Genomic DNA, 21,308 nt, shown 5'->3' with positions numbered 1-21,308 from the left:
TGCAGGAGAAGTAATGGCTGGTGGTGGGGGAAGACGGGGTTGGAAGTCCGCTCTCACCATACAATTCATCCAGGTGAGACTGACATGAGGCTGTGCTGGAATATGTGAGGAGGGGACTTGGCCACACAGGAACGGGCTGCATGTGTTCTGATTTAAGCAGCTTATGGAGCTCCACCGTTCTGCTCTTCTCTATTGTGTAGGGGGTTGCACATTCTGTGGCCTCCCTTTGATAGTATGCTGGGGTCCCAGGGACCACACTGCTACACTTATATTCTTTGTTTTGGGCCCCTGAGGGCCACACTCTGCTGCTTTCCTACATTGTATCCTGGGGCACCCAGGGGCCACTTTCTGCTGCTCTACTGTATTGTGTTTTGGGGCCCAACACTGTGCTGTTCCTCTCTGCAGTGTCAGGGGGCTACACTGGCTGCTATTAATGGGGTGACACTAGGGTTGCCACCTGTCCAGGATTCACCCAGACAGTCTGGGTTTTGAATTATGTGTCTGCGTTTCAGTCCGCCTGAAACCCGGACACGTTATGCAGACCAGACTGTGGGCGTAGCTTCAGGGGGCCTGTGCAGCCTCCCTGTCACACCTAGACAGGAGGGGTGGCATTTCCTAGAACCATTCACCTGTATTTTCCTGGAATGGAGGAAATGGGACTGGAGGAGGACATGGGATGGAGGAGGAGGAGTCAGCAATTCTGTCACTTACTTTCCAGGTATCAGCATGTTATACATAGTTACATCAGTCCACCTTGGAGCAATGTATCTTTGTATATACCATACCTGTCCAATGGCCCTGGGAGCTGGAAATCACTGAGGTAGACACCGCTACTCCAGGGACCTTCACTTGCTTCCAGGTCCCCTGCTAATCAGCTGGCCTGATGCATTTTGAACACAGAAGGTCAGCTGCTTAGCACAGGGTGCCATTCGGCGAATGGTTTGTATTTTCTGAATGCAATCAAAGTGTGCTCTTTTTGGGCAAGGTGGAGAGCGTGCCATGGAGCCCAACCTCTTGCCATTGTCTAATCAACGCTTTGCATTAATTCAGAGAATGCAAAGCATTCTCTTGAATGGTGCCCATGTCGAGTGACCGACCCCTGTGTTCTCAGTACAGCATAGTGGCTGCTACTGAAGTGGCAGTGTCCACTTCAGTAATTTCCAGCTTTCAGGGGTATCTGTCAGGTAAGCTAGAGATATAGATAGCTACATTGGTCCAGAGATAGAGATATCTATGTACTATGTGCAGTGCCTTGAAAAAAGTATTCATACCCCTTAACATTTTCCACATTTTGTCATGTTGCAACCAAAAACGTAAATGTATTATTTGGGGATTTTATGTGATAGACCAACACAAAGTGGCACATAATTGTGAAGTGGAAGGAGAATGATAAATGGTTTTCAAAATTTTTTAAAAAAAAAAATGTGAAAAGTTTGGCATGCATTTGTATTCAGCCCTCTTTACTCTGATACCCCTAACTAAAATCTAGTGGAACTAATTGCCTTCAGAAGTCACCTATTTAGTAAATAGAGTCCACCTGTGTGTAATTTAATCTCCGTATAAATACAGCTGTTCTGTGAAGCCCTCAGATGTTTGTTAGAGAACCTCGGTGAACAAACAGCATCATGAAGGCCAAGGAACACACCAGAGAGATCAGGGATAAAGTTGTGGAGAAGTTTTAAAGCAGGGTTAGGTTATAAAAAAATATCCCAAGCTTTGAACATCTCACAGAGCACTGTTCAACCCATCATCTGGAAATGGAAAGAGTATGGCACAACTGCAAACCTACCAAGACATGTCCGTCCACCTAAACTGACAGGCCGGGCAAGAAGAGCATTAATCGGAGAAGCAGCCAAGAGACTCCTAGTAACTCTGGAGGACCTACAGAGATCCACAGCTCAGGTGGGAGAATAAATCCACAGGATTTTGTGCACACCACAACTTTGGCCTTTATGGAAGAGTGGCAAGAAGAAAGCCATTGTTATAAGCCATAAGCAGGGGGGACAGTATACATGTGGAAGAAGGTGCTCTGGTCGGATGAGACCAAAATTGAACTTTTTAGCCTAGAAGCAAAACACCGTGTGGCGGAAAACTAACACTGCACATCACCCTGAACACATCAGCCCCACCGTGAAACATGGTGGCAGCATCATGTTGTGGGGATGCTTTTCTTCTGCAGGGACAGGGAAGATGGTCAGAGTTGATGGGAAGATGCATGGAGCCAAATGCAGGGCAATCTTAGAAGAAAACCTGCTAGAACCGGCAAAAGACTTGAGACTGGGGCGGAAGTTCAACTTCCAGCAGGACAATGATCCTAAACATACAGCCAGGGGAGCTACAATGGAATGGTTTAGATCAAATCAAATTCATGAGTTAGAATGTCCCAATCGGAGTCCAGACCTAAATCCGATTGAGAATCTGTGGCTTCTCCGTGTATCTGTGAAGACTTGAAAATTACTGTTCAGACTATCTCCATCTAATCTGACAGAGCTTGAGCTATTTTGCAGAGAAGAATGGGCAAAAATGTCACTCTCTAGATGTGCAAAGCTGGTAGAGACATCACCAAAAAGACTTGCAGCTGTTAATGCATCAAAAGGTGGTTCTACAAAGTATTTGACTCAAGGGGGCTGAATACAAATGCACGTCAAACTTTTCACATATTTATTTGTAAACAGTTTTGAAAACCATTTATCATTTTCCTTCCACTTCACAATTATGTGCCACTTTGTGTTGGTTCATCACATAAAATCCCAATAAAATGTTTTTGTTTTTTTTTAGCTATAACATGACAAAATGTGGAAAAATTCAAGGGGTATGAATACTTTTTCAAGGCACTGTATAACATGCTGATGCCTGGAATGTGACCCTAAAAATGGCATGCATAACTGCAAAGAAGCATAGGAATACCTACTTCTGCCTGCTCTGCTAAACACAGTTCTGCTGCAGAATAATCTCTTTGGGAAGTCTCTTCCTGAAACTGATATTTCCAGGTGTGTCTATCTTCTGTCTCTCCTAAACTGCTGAATGGTTCCTTCATGGCACTGTCATGTAGTGACATGGAGGTTGCTGAGAGGAGCCATTGAAAACTGTAGGGGAGGCAAGAGATCATTATTCCTGATGTAGTGTCTGTTTCAGAAGAGACTTTAGTCAGAAATTACTTCAGCAGAGTGATGTTCACCAGTGCATGTTGCAGGAGAGGTAAGTATTCCTATGTATCTTTGCAGGTATGGTATTGTAAAGAATTGTTGGGTAAACAGGTGCTTTAAAGATAAAATAGTGTGTTACAGTTAATATATATTTTTAGCCATTATGGTGTTTACTCTAAAATGTATATTCTACTATTCATCCAAAACTGGTATAGAGGCACTCCCGGGTCTTGCAGAGGAAGTAGATCAAATTGGCAGCATTTTTATTGTCGACATTTCACTAAAGCTCAGTCTATCTTTTTCAAGGCTGGACTGAGCTTCATCAATATGTCGACCATAAAACGCTTCTGTTTTAATCTATCTCCTCTGCAAGATTCGTGATTGCCTATATACTAGTTTTGAATTTATATGGATTTCTTTGTGGGTGAGCACCTGGGCATTTATTTCAAACGTAGAGTGTGGTGGCCACCATTGGGATGGTTTATATAATAGTCACATTTGATATGCTTATTTTATGTATGTCGAGGGGTTGTAGACTAGTTACTAGAAACAAGTCCAGTGTTTTGGTGCTACTGAGCTCCATAAACTCCATGAAGTCTTAAATGAGTATAATTGTGTAGTTTACACTCCTCTCAGCTTGCAAAGATCTCTTGCTTCTGTCCCACTGCTTATTTGAATTGTTGTAGTTGGCATCGTATGTCTTTGAAGCACGAGTAACCTGCAGGCTTGCATTTTAAGAATGAGCACTAAATAAGTTTGTAGCAGAAAGTAGTGCCTGAATGTAAGCAATAATTGCAAATAGAAATTCATTTATAAAACCTTCAATCATTAAAAGAAAAACTTTTTATTAAAATTTTTATTAATATATAACATAAAGACGGTGCTTTTTTTCCTTCAAATATTATTTAGTTATTGTACATTACTGTGGAGTTAATAAAAAAAATTTTCACAGCTCAACAGTTAATCCAGGTCTAAACTTAGTATTTAATAAAAAAAAAAAAAAAAATTACAAAAGCAAAATCCAAAGCTTGGTCCTGCTGGGGATTGTTTATGTAAAGGCATCTCCCAGCAGATTATTTGGCGTACCGGTGAGAAGTACAGTAGGCCAGAGAATCCTGGCTTTCTATTCACTGAAGTCTGCTCACTGGAAGTTTTATTGCTTATTGGTTACTGTTTACTGCATTTTGCTCCTGATTAGAGTACTAAGCAGCATGAAATGCTCTTTCACATTTAAGCTTGTTACTTTGTTATATTAATGTGTTTAATTATTATTGCATACATATTGTGTTATGCTAATGGTTGCTTTAAATTACAGGAGCAGCATTTACTGAAGGCGTATCCAGTGGATTAAGTACATCTGTAGCTGTTTTTTGTCATGAACTACCACATGAATTGGGTAAGGTTGAACTACATGGCTGTAGCTTATCAGTCCTGCGATTGTCCATGAAGGTTAGATATGTCAGCCACACATCTGGTCATTTATTTTTTATTTTTTTTATTTTTTTTTTGTTTTTTTTTGTTTGTTTTTTTTTTTAAATCAGGTACTTACCAGTCCATGAAATCCACCACTGGCTTTCTGCAGTTATCTTTTCAACCACTGCGGGTCGCCAGTGCCGCCATTTTGGACTTGGGAGCAGGCTTCTTCATGAATTCCAGCCAGGTCTCCACTGTGCATGAGCAGAATTGCGGAGTGTTGTGAGAGAAGTCCAGCAACCTCCTGGGACATGTGTTCTAGAAGGCTGCGGGTGGGGAGGTGGGAAGGAAGAGTAATGTCATTCTCACCCAGGCAAGAAATGAAGAAAAAAAAAAATGCTGCTTCTCAAAGTGGTGGGGTGGGGAGGAGGGATGAGCCGTACATTCAGGCCCCATTCACACCTGAGAGACTTTGTAGCATGAAACTTGACGCTCCAAAATGCTCAGGGAGAAGAAAAATCAGTGCATCTCTATGGTAATTGTCCACATCTCCACTCCAGAATGCCTGAAGCTCAAAAGTTTTAGAGATACTTTTTGTAGTGCGAATTGTGCAGATTGGTGTGCTTTTTGAAGCATTTTTTCCCTCAAAGAAATGCATTGAAACATGGAAATCGTGTTTTGTGCATTTTGATGCATGTTTTTCATCTCGTGTAGAGTTACCTCCCTGCCAGGAAATCAACAAAAATCAATTTTAGTAAGCAATGCAAAGGAAGATGGAGGAGATGGTGGGGTTCACTTACTAAAATTTGAGATTGCAAAATCTGATACAGCTGTGCATGGTAGTTGGCTTCTAATTCAGGTTGTTCAGCTTTGACAAAAAAAAAAAAAAAATGGAAGCTGATTCATTTCTATGCAGAGCTTCACCAGATTTTGCACTCTCAAATTTTAGGAGTCAACCCCAGGGTCTCATTTTGATACTGAGACTTTTATCCAGATAGTGAGGGAGCACTCCTGTCTGTACAATCCTCAGGACTCCTATTACAAGTCCCAAGCAAGCAAGATTCTGTGGCATCTGTTATTGTCAGGAATAGGAGTATTAGTCACAGTAAGGGAGTTATTTTTATTTGTTTTTTTTTTTTTGGGTTGTTCTTTGGTGTTCGATAAGGTAATAGCAAGAAGTTTACATCTAAATATATAAAGGTTTGCAGTGATATGTACATTTTTATGAATACATGTAAAAGCTGCAAACGTATGTTCAGGGGATCGGATTTGTTTTATCCTCTTCATGAAGGGGTTAAATAAATTCAAAAATACAAGAAAAAAAACAGCTGAGACTGTCAATCACAGGTTGTGTGCTGGAGGTCTCTCCCCTGTCACCTTTATACCTCTTGGTGTCAGAAAAATTGTTAGAAGTGACTTGGGCAGATAGCAGAGGAACAAAGCAACAGACAGAAATGACACTTAGTGTTCTGGATTGAGACCATACACACTAGGGAGGGATATGCTTTATTCATATTTCATGTCAGAGGTTTACAACCACTTTAAGTCACTTGTGAGTATGGGGTGCTAATGTGATAAGATAAAGAGCTCCAACAAGCATATAAACACTATTTTTATTAAATATCTGAAAGAAATATTAAACGAGTTGGCATCATTGTCACCATACAGTAGCAAATATTGCAGGACTGTACAGAATCTCTTTTAGGCCTCATGCACACAGGGAATTTTTCCTGCCACTGTTTAGCAGCTTCAGCCATTTTTTATTTTTTTGCAGCTTAAAGCGGAGTTCCACCCAAAAGTGGAACTTCTGCTTTTAGCACTCCTCGCCTCCTTACATGCTACATTTGGCATGCAATTTTTTTGGGGGGGAGTGGGTGCTTAGTTTTGGGTGGGACTTCCTGTCCCACTTCCCTCTCTCTCGGCAATCTTCTGGGACAAGTGACAGGTCCCAGAAGATTGCCTGTCCACTGGGATAGTGCAGCGCGACTCGCGCACCGCTTCACGGCCGGGTGCCCACAGTTTCAATGGAGGGGGAGAAGAGTGAGGCTCCTTGCGGCCACATTGCTGGAACGTGGAACAGGTAAGTGTCTGTTTATTATAAGTCAGCAGCTAAACTTTTTGTAGCTGCTGACTCTTAATAAACCAAAAAAAGCCTGGAACTCCGCTTTAACTACTTGCTGACCAGCCGTCGTTATACGGTGGCAGGTTGGCTTCCCTGCGCCAATCGCTGTAGCTGTACGGCGGCCGCTTTAAGGGCTACAGGGGCCGCGGTGCGACCCTGGAGCCAATGTGTTTGGCTTGCGGCCGTGATGTCCGCCGGCCACCTGCAATCGCTCCTCAGAGCCAGAATGGGGATCTGTCAATGTAAACAGACAGATCCCCGTTCTGACAGGGGAGTAGAGGGAGATCTGCTGTTCCTAGTGATCACCACTTCCCTGCCAGTGACATTTATACAGTAATCGGTAGCTATTTTTAGCAGTGATCGCTGTATAAATGTCAATGATCCCCAAAAGATTTAAAAAGTGTCCAATCTGAATGTCGCAGTGCCGCTAAAAATTGCTGATCACCGCCATTACTAGTAAAAATAAAAATGCCATAAATCTATAACCTATTTTGTAGAAGCTATAACTTTTGCGCAAACCAATCCATATACACTGCTTGTGATATTTATTTTCATTTTTTTCCTAAACCAAGGAAGACTTTTTTATATATATTTTTTTAATTATTTATTATAGTAATAAAAAAAAAATAGCTTTTTTTTTCAAAATTGTCACCTTTTTTGTTTATAGCGCAAAAAAATAACGCAGAGGTGATCTAATACCACCAAAAGAAACCTCCATTTGTGGGGAAAAAAATGACATCAATTTTGTGTGGGTACAACGTCGCATGACTGCGCAATTGTCAGTGACGCAGTGCCGTATCGCAAAAAATGGCCTGGTCATTAAGGGGGTAAATCCTTCCAGTCCTTAAGTGATTAAAAGGGCCCCAGCCAGACCTGAAACATTGACTTGTATGATGATGGTGATGTTAACCTAATAAATAGTTCCTTGATACAATGGAGATAACCTGGCTTCTGTTAAATGGTTGGTAAATTCTCTGTTCAAGAATTTCTTAGAATTAACTATAGTTCTATGATTATGTAGTAATATGAAAACTAAAGGCCTGTGGGTAATGATAGCCTGTGGCACCTTAATGATTATCAGCTTTTGGCTCATTGATGGCCACACAAGTGGAAGCTGTGAAGATTACATGGTGTATCCTATTTCAGGATGATGGGCTGATTTTAAAGAATGGTGATGACTATTTCCCAAATATACTCATCTGGCTGGTGTGCACTCTGTGCTTGCATGCCACTGTTTCTATGTATTACCATACAAGTTCTGTCCTCAGAAAATATTTCACTTTTTTAATAATTCCTGAACACCACATAATTACGCTATTCCAATTCATGAATTCCCAGGACTAGTAAGTATGACTCCTGTGCCTTTGTAGTTTTATAAGCTTTTAAGCTTATTTTGAACTTTTTAAGCCTGGATAGTCCGCTGTTCAGAAACTATAAAGAATGTTGATCTGTAATTTCTCTTATGTGTGCTTTTATGGTTTAGTGACCATGTTTCTTCACTTTTTTTTTTTTTTCCCAGGGGATTTTGCAGTCCTCCTGAAAGCTGGAATGACTGTAAAACAAGCGGTGTTATACAACGCCTTGTCTGCTATGCTTGCATACCTGGGTATGATAACTGGGATTCTGATAGGTCATTATGCAGAGAATGTTTCAATGTGGATCTTTGCTCTTACAGCAGGGCTATTCATGTATGTTGCTTTTGTTGATATGGTAAGTGCGTGTTTTTAATATTATGTATACTAGATTTTACAAACCTTGGTATGTGGGGCTCTTAACATTTACTAGTGGTGACAGAAAAGATTGAATGTAGCTGCTATGGACTTCTTCCCCCTCTTCCCACAGCTCTGCTGAAGAACAAAAGAGTAGATATTCTAAACCAGAATGTAGAGTTCAGCAAAAAGCAGAATAAGATCAACTGGTAAATGCATGCTGCATTAAAAAATCTCCAAAGACAGAATAGAACCATAAGTCACAAGAACAGAATTGATAAAGTGTTTGAACTTAGTGTTTTTTTAATGCGGTCTCAGGGAAGTAACAGGAAAGCTTATGAGAGAAGTAGGTAGATAAAATTATCCATCTACTACTACATGCTATATATTGGTGATGAATAGCAGCAAAAGTACTAGCGCTGGATTGCCAACTGACAGAAAGACAAAAGTTTTGATATGGTATCTGCTGTCTGTCTATCCCTCTTCTAACGTACTACACTTTAAAGAGAAATTTAACTCCTGTAATATTCAGGTCCCACCGCTTCTTGTTCATGCTGTCTTCCCTAACCCCTTCACGCCAATATAACACATATATGTGGCCTCACTGTACTAGGCTTTTTGCCATGGGGCTGCATATATGCACAATTGTCTTTGTGCTGGGGGCGTGCTCCTAGCACAGAGACTGGGGTTGTGCGGAGGCCCCCAGGTCCCGAACTAACGATCAGAACCCTGAACTCCCTCTGATTGGCTACCACAGTGATCAATCACTGTGAAGTCAGCCCCTGTCTGTCTTTTGTCTCTGTGATTGGAGAGGTAAGATGCATTGTATCTTTCTCTCTCCTTGCAGAGAGAAAAAACAGGGTGTGTAAAATTAATAAAAAAATTAAAGAAAAAATACCCAGATTAAAGGAATTGTAAAGTCTCTCTTTTTTTTTTTTTGAATAAAAATAACAAACATGTTATACTTACTCTATTGCAGTGGCTCTGCACAGAGCAGTTCAGATCCTCCTCTTCTCGGGTCCGTCTTCTGTGATCCTGGCCCCTCCCTCCTGTTGAGTGCCCCTACAGCAAGCAACTTGCTATGAGGGCACCCAAGCCAAGTCACAGCTCCCTGTGTCCATTCAGATACGAAGCCCCTTGCCCCTGTCCCCTCTCTCACCTGATTGGCTAGCTGACTTTGACAGCAACAACAGCCAATGGCGCCGCTGCTGTGTCAAGCCAATCAGGAGGCAGAATCTCGGACGGCTGAGACACTCGTTGACATCGCTGGACAGAGGGACCTCAGGTAAGTGTTAGGGGGGCTGCTGCACACAGAAGGCTTTTTAGCTTAATGCATACTGTAGAATGCATTAAGATAAAAAAATCTTCTGCCTTTCCAACCCCTTTAGGCTGGGTCCACACATGTGCGGTGCAAATTGCAGTTCCGTTATCCCTGCGAAGATGAAAATGATTCATTCAGCAGTTTCTCTCTGTTGTAGCTGCGGATCAGCTGACCAGGGAGAGCGAGGAGGTGTAGTGAGAAGGTGGAGAGGATTTGTGTTCAGAACAGAACACATCTGCGAATCAGATGCATTCCCACTAAAGACTATGTGCCTGCAATTCCCACCGCACTACCTAGAAAGCGCACGTTTTTTGTGCAATGCGAACTGCTGATGCAGCGCACATATGTGAACCAAACCCATTGAAAAGAACATCTTTTTAAAATGTTCTGTGAATTGGATGTGGGTGGTGTCCGCCTTGAGGTTTGATCTAGGTCAGTGCCAGGGTTAGTAAAGTAATGGTCAAAGGTCAGGATCAGTATATTTTGGGCAGGATACTCCCTTTTTTTTTTTTTTTTTAAATTAGTGCACATTTTGCTGCTTTTTTTTTTTTTGTCCTACCTAAAACACTGACACTATTGTTTCTGGGCTGTACTACGGTTACCAACAACAAATAACATGATATCACCGTGGTCGACGGGAGCTGAGACCTGTAGAATGTTTGTGCATGGGTATTCCCCCATGTGTGCATGTTAGATCTGACAGTTCTCAAAGAGTAGTATTTTTGTTTTTTATATATCAGATTTTAGTTATAGCAGTACTTTGTACTATTACTTTGTAACATTGTTCGGATGCCTATATACAGTGGAACCTCGGTTTGCGAGTAACGTGGTTAACGAGCGTTTCGCAAACCGAGCACTGTATTTCAAAAATTCCTAACTCTGTTTGCGAATGTTGTCTCGCAAAACGAGCAGGATTCAGGCCAAAATCGGTGTGCAGTACCGCTTTTGGCCTGAGGTGGGGGGCGCCGGAGCCAATCAGCGCCGTTCGGAAATGCACGGAAAGGCCCGAGGACATTTCGGTTGACCTCTGCAAACCTCGGAGAGGCTCGTGAACGGAGTCTTTCTGAGGTTTGTTGAGGTCAGCCGAAGTGTCCCTCGGGCCTTTTCGGGCGTTTCCGAGGCTCTCTGGCGCCCCCCGCCTCTGGCCACATGCGGTATTGCATCTCATTGAAGTCAATGCGGAACAAATTATTTTAGTTTCCATTGACTTCAATAGGAAAACTTGCTTTGATATGCGAGTACATTGAATTATGAGCATACTCCTGGGATGGCTTATGCTCGTAATCTGAGGTTCTATTGTATTGCATAATATAGCTGAATTTCTATACAGTATATGTAATATTCTATTCTTGTGTTGTGACTTTAGTGTTAGGACACATACAGATGATCCTTGTTTCTCTGGCCAGTGTACTGAAACCTAATCCTTGTTTATGGTTTGCAGGTACCTGAGATGTTGCACAATGATGCAAGCGACCATGGCTGCAGTCGTTGGGGATATTTTCTCTTGCAGAATGCGGGAATTCTTTTAGGATTTTTCATAATGTTGGTTATTTCTGTATTTGAACCTAGAATTTTTTTCACTGTTAACCTATAACTATAGGTTGCCTGTGGTCATCAAATTCACACAGCAAAGTATTTTTTTTTTTTCATTTTTTTTTTCTTTTTTTATGCAGTAAGCATATCTATTTTTATACTAATTGTAAAAAAAGTTACGCTTAGTGACTTCAGAGAAGATACAGTAAGACTGCAAAAGTCATTAGCAAACAAACAGTTTGTGCCAAACTCATATATATATATATTTTTTTTTTTACATATTTAATAGACGCAGTCTAAATAGAAAATGTTTTATGTATGTCCATATCTACCATTGGCAAATCTAGTTTTTGAATCTTTTGTTAATGTGTTATATATTTGTGTTTTATTATTTCTCTCTATTTTTAGCATTTTTGTGTGTCTGTGTCCCTTGGGAGCTGCTGAGTTTTAGTTCCTTACCTTTGCCAATCACTCTGCTTCTGATTTCCCATGCACCCACATAACACCAAACAGTCAAAGTTACTTTATTCGGGATTAATCCTTGAGGCTCTCCAGTGAAGTATATGAGATGCCCCATGAGGCCCGTATTGTTGCCGGACGGTTGTTTTAATCCTTTCCTGGTTCCTTTACTTTTGTGTAATGCAGCACTCGCTGAATCCCACAGGTGAACATTACTCTGAATAATGTCTCCGGTAATGATTTCCCACTGCAGCTTATTGCTTACAGCTTCTTTAACATATCTAGCTGAGGATTCACTACTCTGAATAGCTCCTCCGCTTAACTCGATATTCTTCTTTTGGGGTATTGGTTCCTTAAGGTCAACACCTACACTACCTTCCTTATGACCCGCATACCAACATCCTTTAGGTACTTGAACGTATTAGAAATTGTATTAGAATTGCTCTCTCTCTCCCAATCAACAGTCCATGTTCTAATCACTGAAAGTCGATCACCCAGGTTTTCGTCTGCCGCTTTGCTCCTACTTCCTCCTTTTCTTGACTGGCACCTCCCTGCATGGGAGCGTCCGGTGGTTCTTTGTCGACTACGTGCTGACTCCTTATCCAGGGCCTAGGCTCTCGGCCCCCCTGGATCCTCTTCCGGCACCAGGGCTCTGAGATCTCTGAACTCCCGGGCCACTGGGCCTAACTTGTGGACTCTGAATCCCGAACTGAATCTACGAAGAGAGCATGTGACCCCCCCCCCCCCCTTTTATGTGAGACCTCCCCTTGACCGAAGAAATTAACCATTGGTCAATCCTCTCACATGGGTTTCCTGCCACTCAGGTCTCAGCCCATTCTCTCTCTCCAGCAAAATCCACCGTCAAGCAGAGAAGGTTTTCCTGAGCCCAAATGTAGGCGGCCACACCCCCTTCTATTCTGACACTTCCAACCCCAAATTACCATCCAGGCCTAGCAAAGAACACAGGCCTGGACAAATTAACTTGTCTGTATATCCTACTCTATCAAAAAAATACCATAAAGCACCTACCTAAAGGTAGAGGGTGCTACATGTATACATATATAGTGTCGGTAACAACTGCAAGACCATTAGGGGGGGTCATTGATTATAATAATTTCCAGTGAAAGACTTAAAGATTTGTTCCACCCTTACAACAAAAATTTAAAAGCACTGCCCATTCCAGCCATCAAGCACTGGTCCTTTTCTGGGTTGAATGACACTCCCCATCATCCAACCCACTTCTTGTAAGTCTAGGTGGTCACAGACATACACCTTAGGGGCTGCACAGAAAGTCACACATTAAGTGAGCTCTTTTCATGCATGAGTAAAGACCACCCACAGCTGCTGTTGGACACGAAGCAGCACGGGTATCGTCATATAACCGCTCAAAAGACAGCTGGATTTAAGGCATGTATGCTCTGAATTTTGTTGATGTATGGGGTGGCAGTAGAGGTGGAATTGGGCTTGAAAGTGTAACTCTACTTCCTAACTAAAATTTTGTGTAAATTTTTACTATGCCAAAACCAGAATGTTAAAACTTTGATGGTTTGCATGCAAGAACTGCAGCAGCCATGTAATATTGTGCTTCTTTGAATAATTTCTAGTTAACTGTAGATGATTGGCAACTGAAAACCCATGCCATTAGGTGAAATATGAACATTTTAACGGTACAGGGGATATTTTGAAAGCCTATATAGGCTAATTATGAAAATAAGGTAAAACATTCATTCTATTTATAAATTTTATATTTCACTACCCTGTTCTGCAGCTCCAAATTATGTCACAAAACAGAGTTGCACTTTAAGAAAAAAAGTTTTGAGTATTATGCATTAATTAATGCAGTCTGACATACTCATAATGAACTATTTTTTTTGTTCTTAAGAGCAAGTCTGGACAAACTTCAAAGTTCATTGTTAGTGGGTATCAGATTGAGCATACACTAGCTATTTGCATGCTAATGGTGCTCCAAAGGTGAAAATCTTGTAGGGGTAGATGGAAAGTGAGCTCTATTACCGGATTCCTTCAGTGACTGAATGAAGATTTTAGTGGGAGTCACATGATTACACGCAGATGGCGTGTATCAGTAGGCCTGTGTTAACATTTTTATTTGTGGCATAACTTTGTAGTCTTCTCTCGATGGATGGTGCTTCCATTAAAACAAGAAATATATATGTTGCATATTAATGTTATAATAATATTCTGTGTCATTAAGAACACTTAAATGCTGCATGATGCCACGCTTGTTTGTACACCATTAAGTCAAGTTAGTGTAATGGAATCGTTTCAAAGTGGTATTAACCCCAAAAGCAAACCTTTTATTATTTTGCAGCTTACCAGTTCCTAGATGTGGTGGCTGGATTAGTTTTCCTTGGGCCAGTAAGTCTGTTTTTCAACAGAACAAGCTGTCCTGCAGATGTGGCAGTTACATGGTTAAGAGAAACCATTTACTATGAACAGTGGTGCTTACAACAGTCAGCTTTTGTTTATGTAAAAATGTACCTCAAAAAGGAAAAAAACTGTTGCTGTAGCTGCCTCTAAAGTGGTTATCTGAAGTTCAGCTTTAATTAGTTGGTTTATCTAAATCTGCTAGTGCATCTGACACTCCCCTCCCCCTAGATTAACAGTGCTGCTTTCCAAAGGTGCCCCTGTGTTCCTTCATTTGGAGTGGGAGCATTCTTTACAGAAGGTGTGTTACTGGCCAGATTACCAGGTTAAAAACAGATTGAAAAAAAAAAATCTAAAATAAGAAAATGAATGCAGGTACCACATCTAATGATTGGTAAGCTGCAATATATCACATTTTTTGATTTAATATGGCTTTAATGCAGGACTGTGAAGCCGCTTGTCAGATATTGCAAATTGCCTTCTTTAAGGGCCTGTTCACACCAGCGAGCTATGCTGCATGCACAGCTACTGGTGTACCCTATGTGTGATGAGCTGATCCTGGTGCATCATACTGTTTTGTTTTTGTTTTTCCACAGAAATGTATTGAATTGTCACAAGGGACATATCAATAGTGTTCTGTTCACCACAAAGGTGTGTAGCAATGATAATTTCCATTGCCACTGCAATGAAAAACAAACTATGTGCATGCATTTTGCCTTGTCTGGGCGTTAGGACTGCGTTGGAAATGGCTACCAGAGCAGCCCCACCACATCTGGTGTATATGGGCTCTAAAGACATTTTCCACCTTTTTGACCATATTTAATTTTACACCCATATTTAGGATCATATTACCCAACCCTCAAACCGCTGAACCCTCACCTGATTTTCAGAGTGCTTCTCCCTGTAGCATTCTGTTGTATTTACAATTTAGTGTGGCTCTGTCCACCCAATCATATCATCCGTTCAGAGATCCTGTGGATGGGAAGACTACAAGTCCAATCTGCCCACTGCAGCAGGGGTACTCACAGATTGCACCGGTACAAGTTCAGGGACATCATTGCACATGTAGTCCAATGTTTTCTTAACCCACGTAAACTACAGTCGTTATCTCTGTAAAAACTTAGGGCTGGAGGCAAACCATGCGGGAGCCTGTGCATTACACGTACGGTACCCTGATCATTTTTGCAGTGCTCTACAGGCTTGAATTTTATAAACGCACAAGGTTTTTTAATAAGGTGGGTGCATTTATTCATTTAAAAAAATTTTTTTTTAAAGGTGGACTATTGCTATGGCTGTACTAGCAGCATATGGCTCCTGTCCAAATTGGCCAACGTATGTCTATGTGTCCATGTGAGATAGGGACCCTAGATTGTAAGCTCCTTGTTGCTGTAGCTGCCTCTAAAGTGGTTATCTGAAGTTCAGCTTTAATTAGTTGGTGTATCTAAATCTGCTAGTGCATCTGACACTCCCCTCCCCCTAGATTAACAGTGCTGCTTTCCAAAGGTGCCCCTGTGTTCCTTCATTTGGAGTGGGAGCATTCTTTACAGAAGGTGTGTTACTGGCCAGATTACCAGGTTAAAAACAGATTGAAAAAAAAAAAATCTAAAATAAGAAAATGAATGCAGGTACCACATCTAATGATTGGTAAGCTGCAATATATCACATTTTTTGATTTAATATGGCTTTAATGCAGGACTGTGAAGCCGCTTGTCAGATATTGCAAATTGCCTTCTTTAAGGGCCTGTTCACACCAGCGAGCTATGCTGCATGCACAGCTACTGGTGTACCCTATGTGTGATGAGCTGATCCTGGTGCATCATACTGTTTTGTTTTTGTTTTTCCACAGAAATGTATTGAATTGTCACAAGGGACATATCAATAGTGTTCTGTTCACCACAAAGGTGTGTAGCGATGATAATTTCCATTGCCACTGCAATGAAAAACAAACTATGTGCATGCATTTTGCCTTGTCTGGGCGTTAGGACTGCGTTGGAAATGGCTACCAGAGCAGCCCCACCACATCTGGTGTATATGGGCTCTAAAGACATTTTCCACCTTTTTGACCATATCTAATTTTACACCCATATTTAGGATCATATTACCCAACCCTCAAACCGCTGAACCCTCACCTGATTTTCAGAGTGCTTCTCCCTGTAGCATTCTGTTGTATTTACAATTTAGTGTGGCTCTGTCCACCCAATCGTATCATCCGTTCAGAGATCCTGTGGATGGGAAGACTACAAGTCCAATTTGCCCACTGCAGCAGGGGTACTCACAGATTGCACCGGTACAAGTTCAGGGACATCATTGCACATGTAGTCCAATGTTTTCTTAACCCACGTAAACTACAGTCGTTATCTCTGTAAAAACTTAGGGCTGGAGGCAAACCATGCGGGAGCCTGTGCATTGCACGTACGGTACCCTGATCATTTTTGCAGTGCTCTACAGGCTTGAATTTTATAAACGCACAAGGTTTTTTAATAAGGTGGGTGCATTTATTCATTTTAAAAAAATTTTTTTAAAGGTGGACTATTGCTATGGCTGTACTAGCAGCATATGGCTCCTGTCCAAATTGGCCAACGTATGTCTATGTGTCCATGTGAGATAGGGACCCTAGATTGTAAGCTCCTTGAGGGTAGGGACTGATGTGAATGTACAATATGTAAAGCACTGGGTAAATTGTCGGCACTATATAAATACCTGCTGTAAATTCTAAATAAATTCAATCTGTTATATTTATATAACACCAGCAGTTTGTGCAGTGCTTTACAATCTAACGGGAGATAGTATAGTTACAATATGGTTCAAAACAAGAAGGTTATGCTATTAAGCCAGAGTAATATGCTACAAGCCATGTATGTTAAAGTGGTTGTAAACCCTCACATATACCCAGTGAAGTGAACAGCCTCAGATGATACACAGAGATGAAGCAAATCCTCCTACGTAAGTTTTGCTTGTATGTATGTGGGTCTTACTCTCCTTACACCCTTTGAAAAGTGCAGATCATGTTAAAAATCTTTCTTCATTATTCAGCAGTACATCAGGGTGGGTGGGGAGACTGGACTTGCACTGTGTGAGAGCTGATTGTAGGAAAGGGACACCCCCCGCCCCCCCACATAGGCAGCGGAACGAAGTAACATGGAAAGCTGTATTCTGAATAGACAAGCTCCCTGCTTATCTCCCTCCCTGATACAAATTTTTAGCTAATGTTCTCTCATGTGGGAGAACTTTTCAGAAGTGACCTATGCTGATAACAGAGGAACACGGAGTACCAGAGAGAAATGACACTTAGAGCTTTGGAGACAGATAAGTAAACACTGCAGATATATGTGCTTGGTTCAAATTTCATGAACTGGGTTTACAACCACTGTAAAGGAGGAAATAAATGCAGGTCAATTATTGCTGTCAATCTTTTTATGTTGATTTGAGATACAGTTGCACAATCTTTACTGTTGTCAAGCTTCAAGTTTTCCTCCAGTTTTTCCTTTACTGGTAAAGTAAAACTTATTTTTGATTGGGAGCTTTAGAATATATGGCCATGTACATGCCAAAGACCAACTTAGATGTTGCTGATTGATTTAGGTTTACATACTGTTGCCTAGTGTGCACTTAACTAATATTTACACTTAGAAAAAATCTTGCATATGTTACATTTTGCAGATCTTGTGTTACCCCAATGGGCCAGGTTACTTATGCCTTATTTATTTTATTAATAAACTTATTTTAACAGTTTTTTTTTTTTTTTTTTGCTTGAATAAAAGATTTTTCCAAAGGAATAAATGTCTCCTGTGATCTGCACATTGAAGACAAAATGTCTGCTGATAACCCCAACCCCCTAGCAAGTTTTATTTGCAACTCCCTTGCTACCTTCCATAGAGTGGGGCTTCCAGGTGTGTGAGCGCATGTAACTTTTAGATTGTAAGCTCTAATGAGCAGGGCCCTCTGATTCCTCTTGTATCAAATTGTAATGTCTGCCCTCATGTTGTAAAGCGCTGCGCAAACTGTTGGCGCTATATAAATCTGTGCAATAATAATGTAACCCTCTATGTGACAGTGCTCAGGCCCGAGTTGCCATGACTGAATGTCAAATTGGAGGACAGAGGGCAAAATCCACCTTGGTTAGCTACTACACTGAAGCATACTCAGAGTGGACCCCTTCTGCAGGGTAGTGATGAGCGAGCGTAGATCTGTGAGCATACATTGCTGGGGTGGAGGGTGGGCTATTGGCAGACAGTGTCACTGTTTTAAATGGGCAGATGACAGTATCTCTTTAAGTCCGGTAAAATGTTAGGCTTTGAGGAACCTGATCAAATTATGATTTTGAATGTAAGCATTCTGATTTCTAAAGTTCTGTATAGCTACATTTTTTCCAGATAAAATGTGTATAAAGTAATGCAGATATAATTGGCTGGCTGTTTAAGAATAATTGACGATACCTTGAATTTAATTGTATATTGCATGTGGTTCTTGTAGTTTTTAAGGTAGGCTGCTTACTTGGGTTATGTAGAAAAAAACCTACAAGAATGTGTATTATTTAACTCAGAACTCCACCTTACATTCGGGGGTTTAGGGAACCTTGTGAGGTTCCACTGTGTAATATTCTGCTATTAAGGAAGCACATGAAGGAAAAATACTGTATTCTGACATCTGTATTTGTTATGATGGGATTCAGTATAAACTTTTTTTTTTTTTTTTTTACATATCTCAATTTATAATTTTGCATAAATGCATAAAAGTCAATCGACAATGACGGGTTTGGACAGACTACAACACTGCCAGGGGTACCTTGTATTTAAAGTGGTATTAAACCCAAAAGCAAGTCTTTATTATATTACGGCTAACCGATTCTTATGCCGCGTACACACGGTCGGACTTTTCAGCTACAAAAGTCCGACAGCCTGTCCGACGGACTTTCGACGGACTTTCGACGGACTTTCGACGGACTTGCGGCGGACTTGCGGCGGACTTTCTAACGAACAGACTTGCCTACACACGATCACACAAAAGTCCGTCGAATTCTTACGTGATGACGTACACCGGACTAAATTAAGGAAGTTGATAGCCAGTAGCCAATAGCTGCCCTAGCGTGGGTTTTTGTCCGTCAGACTAGCATACAGACGAGCGGATTTTTCGACCGGACTCGAGTCCGTCGGAAAGATTTGAAGCATGTTTCAAATCTAAAGTCCGTCGGATTTGAGGCTGAAAAAGTCCGTTGAAAGTCCAGAGAAGCCCACACACGATCGGATTACCAGCCAGCTTTAGTCCGTCAGCGTCCGTTGGACTTTTGTAGACGAAAAGTCCGACCGTGTGTACGCGGCATTAGAAATGATGGCTGTATTGATTTTCCTTTTTTAGGTTTTCTTTCTTCTATTTTCGCCTGGTGATCCTGCCAGTAAGTCTGTTGTTTTTCAACAGAACAAGCTCTCCTGCAGATGTAGCAGTTCGTGTTGAGACAAGCCATTTATCATTGACAGAGGTGCTTACAATGATCAGCTTTAATTTATTCATACCTTTCCCATAAGAAAAATAACTTTTGTTGTGACTGCTTGTATAACTGCAATGTGAGCTAGAGTTCAGCTTCAATTTGTTATGGTCTCCAAATCTGCTAGTATATCTAACATTTCTCTTCCCTCATACTGGCAATGCTGTTTGCTGAGCCCCTATACTCATTTATCAAGAGTGGGAGCACTATAATATAGGTTTGTTAGGCCTAGTTCACATTGGCATTTAAAGCATGGGTTTAAAGTGTTACTAAACCCAGGGCCTTGCATTCACTATCTCTGCTCTCCCACAAACATGGAAATTAAATTATTTTAGTAAATATAAACTTCTAAATACCTTTTTTCTCTTCAGCAGTATATAGCAGTCTTACAGCTTCTATCAGTGTCTGGCTAAAGCTTGTAAGAGGAGTTTTCTACTCTGACTGTCCTATGAGGCTGCAGGACTCCTGACCCTCTGTCTGGTCAGTGCAGGTTGGCCCTACGCCGATCAAATGCACCCTCACAAGAAAAAAATAAAAAACTCTCTAGCAATACACAGCAAACTTAGCATGTGCAGAGTCTCCTTAAGGCTATGTACTATCAACAAATGGATTAGGGACTGCGGAAGAAGGAGGATCAGAGAAGACAAGAGCAAACAGACTTCTTACACAATGCACAGGATTAACCCTTTAGGTTCCACTGTATAGCAAGCATGCTTTAATGCATATACAGATATTTTTTTCTGTTGTGGGTTCAGTAGCACTTTAAGGGGTGTTTTTAACATTCCTCAAACACCTATGCAGTTGATAATATGGACAGCCCACAGTGCTGTTAACATTATCAAAATGTGAAGTATTAGTGCCGCTTTGCTTCAAAATTGACGCTTCATGTTGAGTTTGAAAGGTGTTGGAGCATTTTAACTCCTTCCATTAAAGTCTATTGTAACGTGCGTTTGTGGCGCAGTTGCAGTGCATTTGCACATTACAGTTAACAATAGGTGTTTGGTGCGGTTTTAACGTGCCAAAAATGCATGTTAACCGCGTCACAAATGCGTACAGGGGATTCGGGGGAGCGTTTTTAATGTTCTTTAAATGCTTATCGAATGCACATATTAACGCTATAGCTAAGTGTCAGTATTTTGAGCAAATGTTAACAAGCCCTTACTGCCCAGATCACCAGCTGAAAACAGAGAAAAAATCCCCCCCCCCCCCCCCCCCCCAAAAAAAAAAAAAAAAAGAAAACGAATAAAGCCACCGCAACTAATTATTTGTAAGCTGCAATATATTATATTTTTGGTTTTGGATTCAATACGGTTTTACACTGTTAAAATAAAAATAGCTGCTCTGGATGCTCAAGCAGCCCTAGTGGTGTCTGATCACTGTCTGTCTTGCTCGTCAGCTTGGCTTGCTTGTAATTTGGAGAAAAATATATAGTGCCGGTTTACACTGGAACACAGTGCAGGAAACCTGCATTCCATGTGAGGTCCCTACAACGTGTTTAAAATGTGCCGTGTCTGCGATCTACAGCAGGTGTCAGTTTAAAGTCAATGAGACCCTATAAGATAGCAAATGCAGTGCAGTTACCTGCACTGGATTGCATGATACCAAAGTAACATGCAATCTGGTTGCAGTGTGTTTTTTAAAAGTACCCCTGCTTTCAATGCCAGTGTGAACTAGGCCTAACAAACCTATATTATAGTGCCCCCACTCTTGATGAATTGAGTATAGGGGGCAGCAGACA

General features: G+C 41.2%; 1 protein-coding gene across 1 annotated transcript in view; it reads left to right on the top strand.

Annotated features, from left to right (window-relative positions):
* The window catches only part of SLC39A6 (solute carrier family 39 member 6), a 115,382-nt gene extending 94,603 nt beyond the window's left edge, over positions 1-20,779 (top strand). The window contains exons 7-9 of the mRNA XM_073630826.1: positions 4,462-4,542; positions 8,201-8,391; positions 11,153-20,779. Of these exons, the coding sequence (XP_073486927.1) occupies positions 4,462-4,542; positions 8,201-8,391; positions 11,153-11,305 (425 nt within the window). The 3' untranslated portion in view covers positions 11,306-20,779. The remainder of the gene's footprint in view (positions 1-4,461; positions 4,543-8,200; positions 8,392-11,152) is intronic.
* Positions 20,780-21,308: the final 529 nt, after the last annotated feature.

The sequence above is a fragment of the Aquarana catesbeiana genome, linkage group LG05, assembly GCF_042186555.1.
Source record: "Aquarana catesbeiana isolate 2022-GZ linkage group LG05, ASM4218655v1, whole genome shotgun sequence".
In the NCBI taxonomy this organism is placed as follows: Eukaryota; Metazoa; Chordata; class Amphibia; order Anura; family Ranidae; genus Aquarana; species Aquarana catesbeiana.
This window is presented reverse-complemented; position numbering and strand designations above follow the sequence as displayed.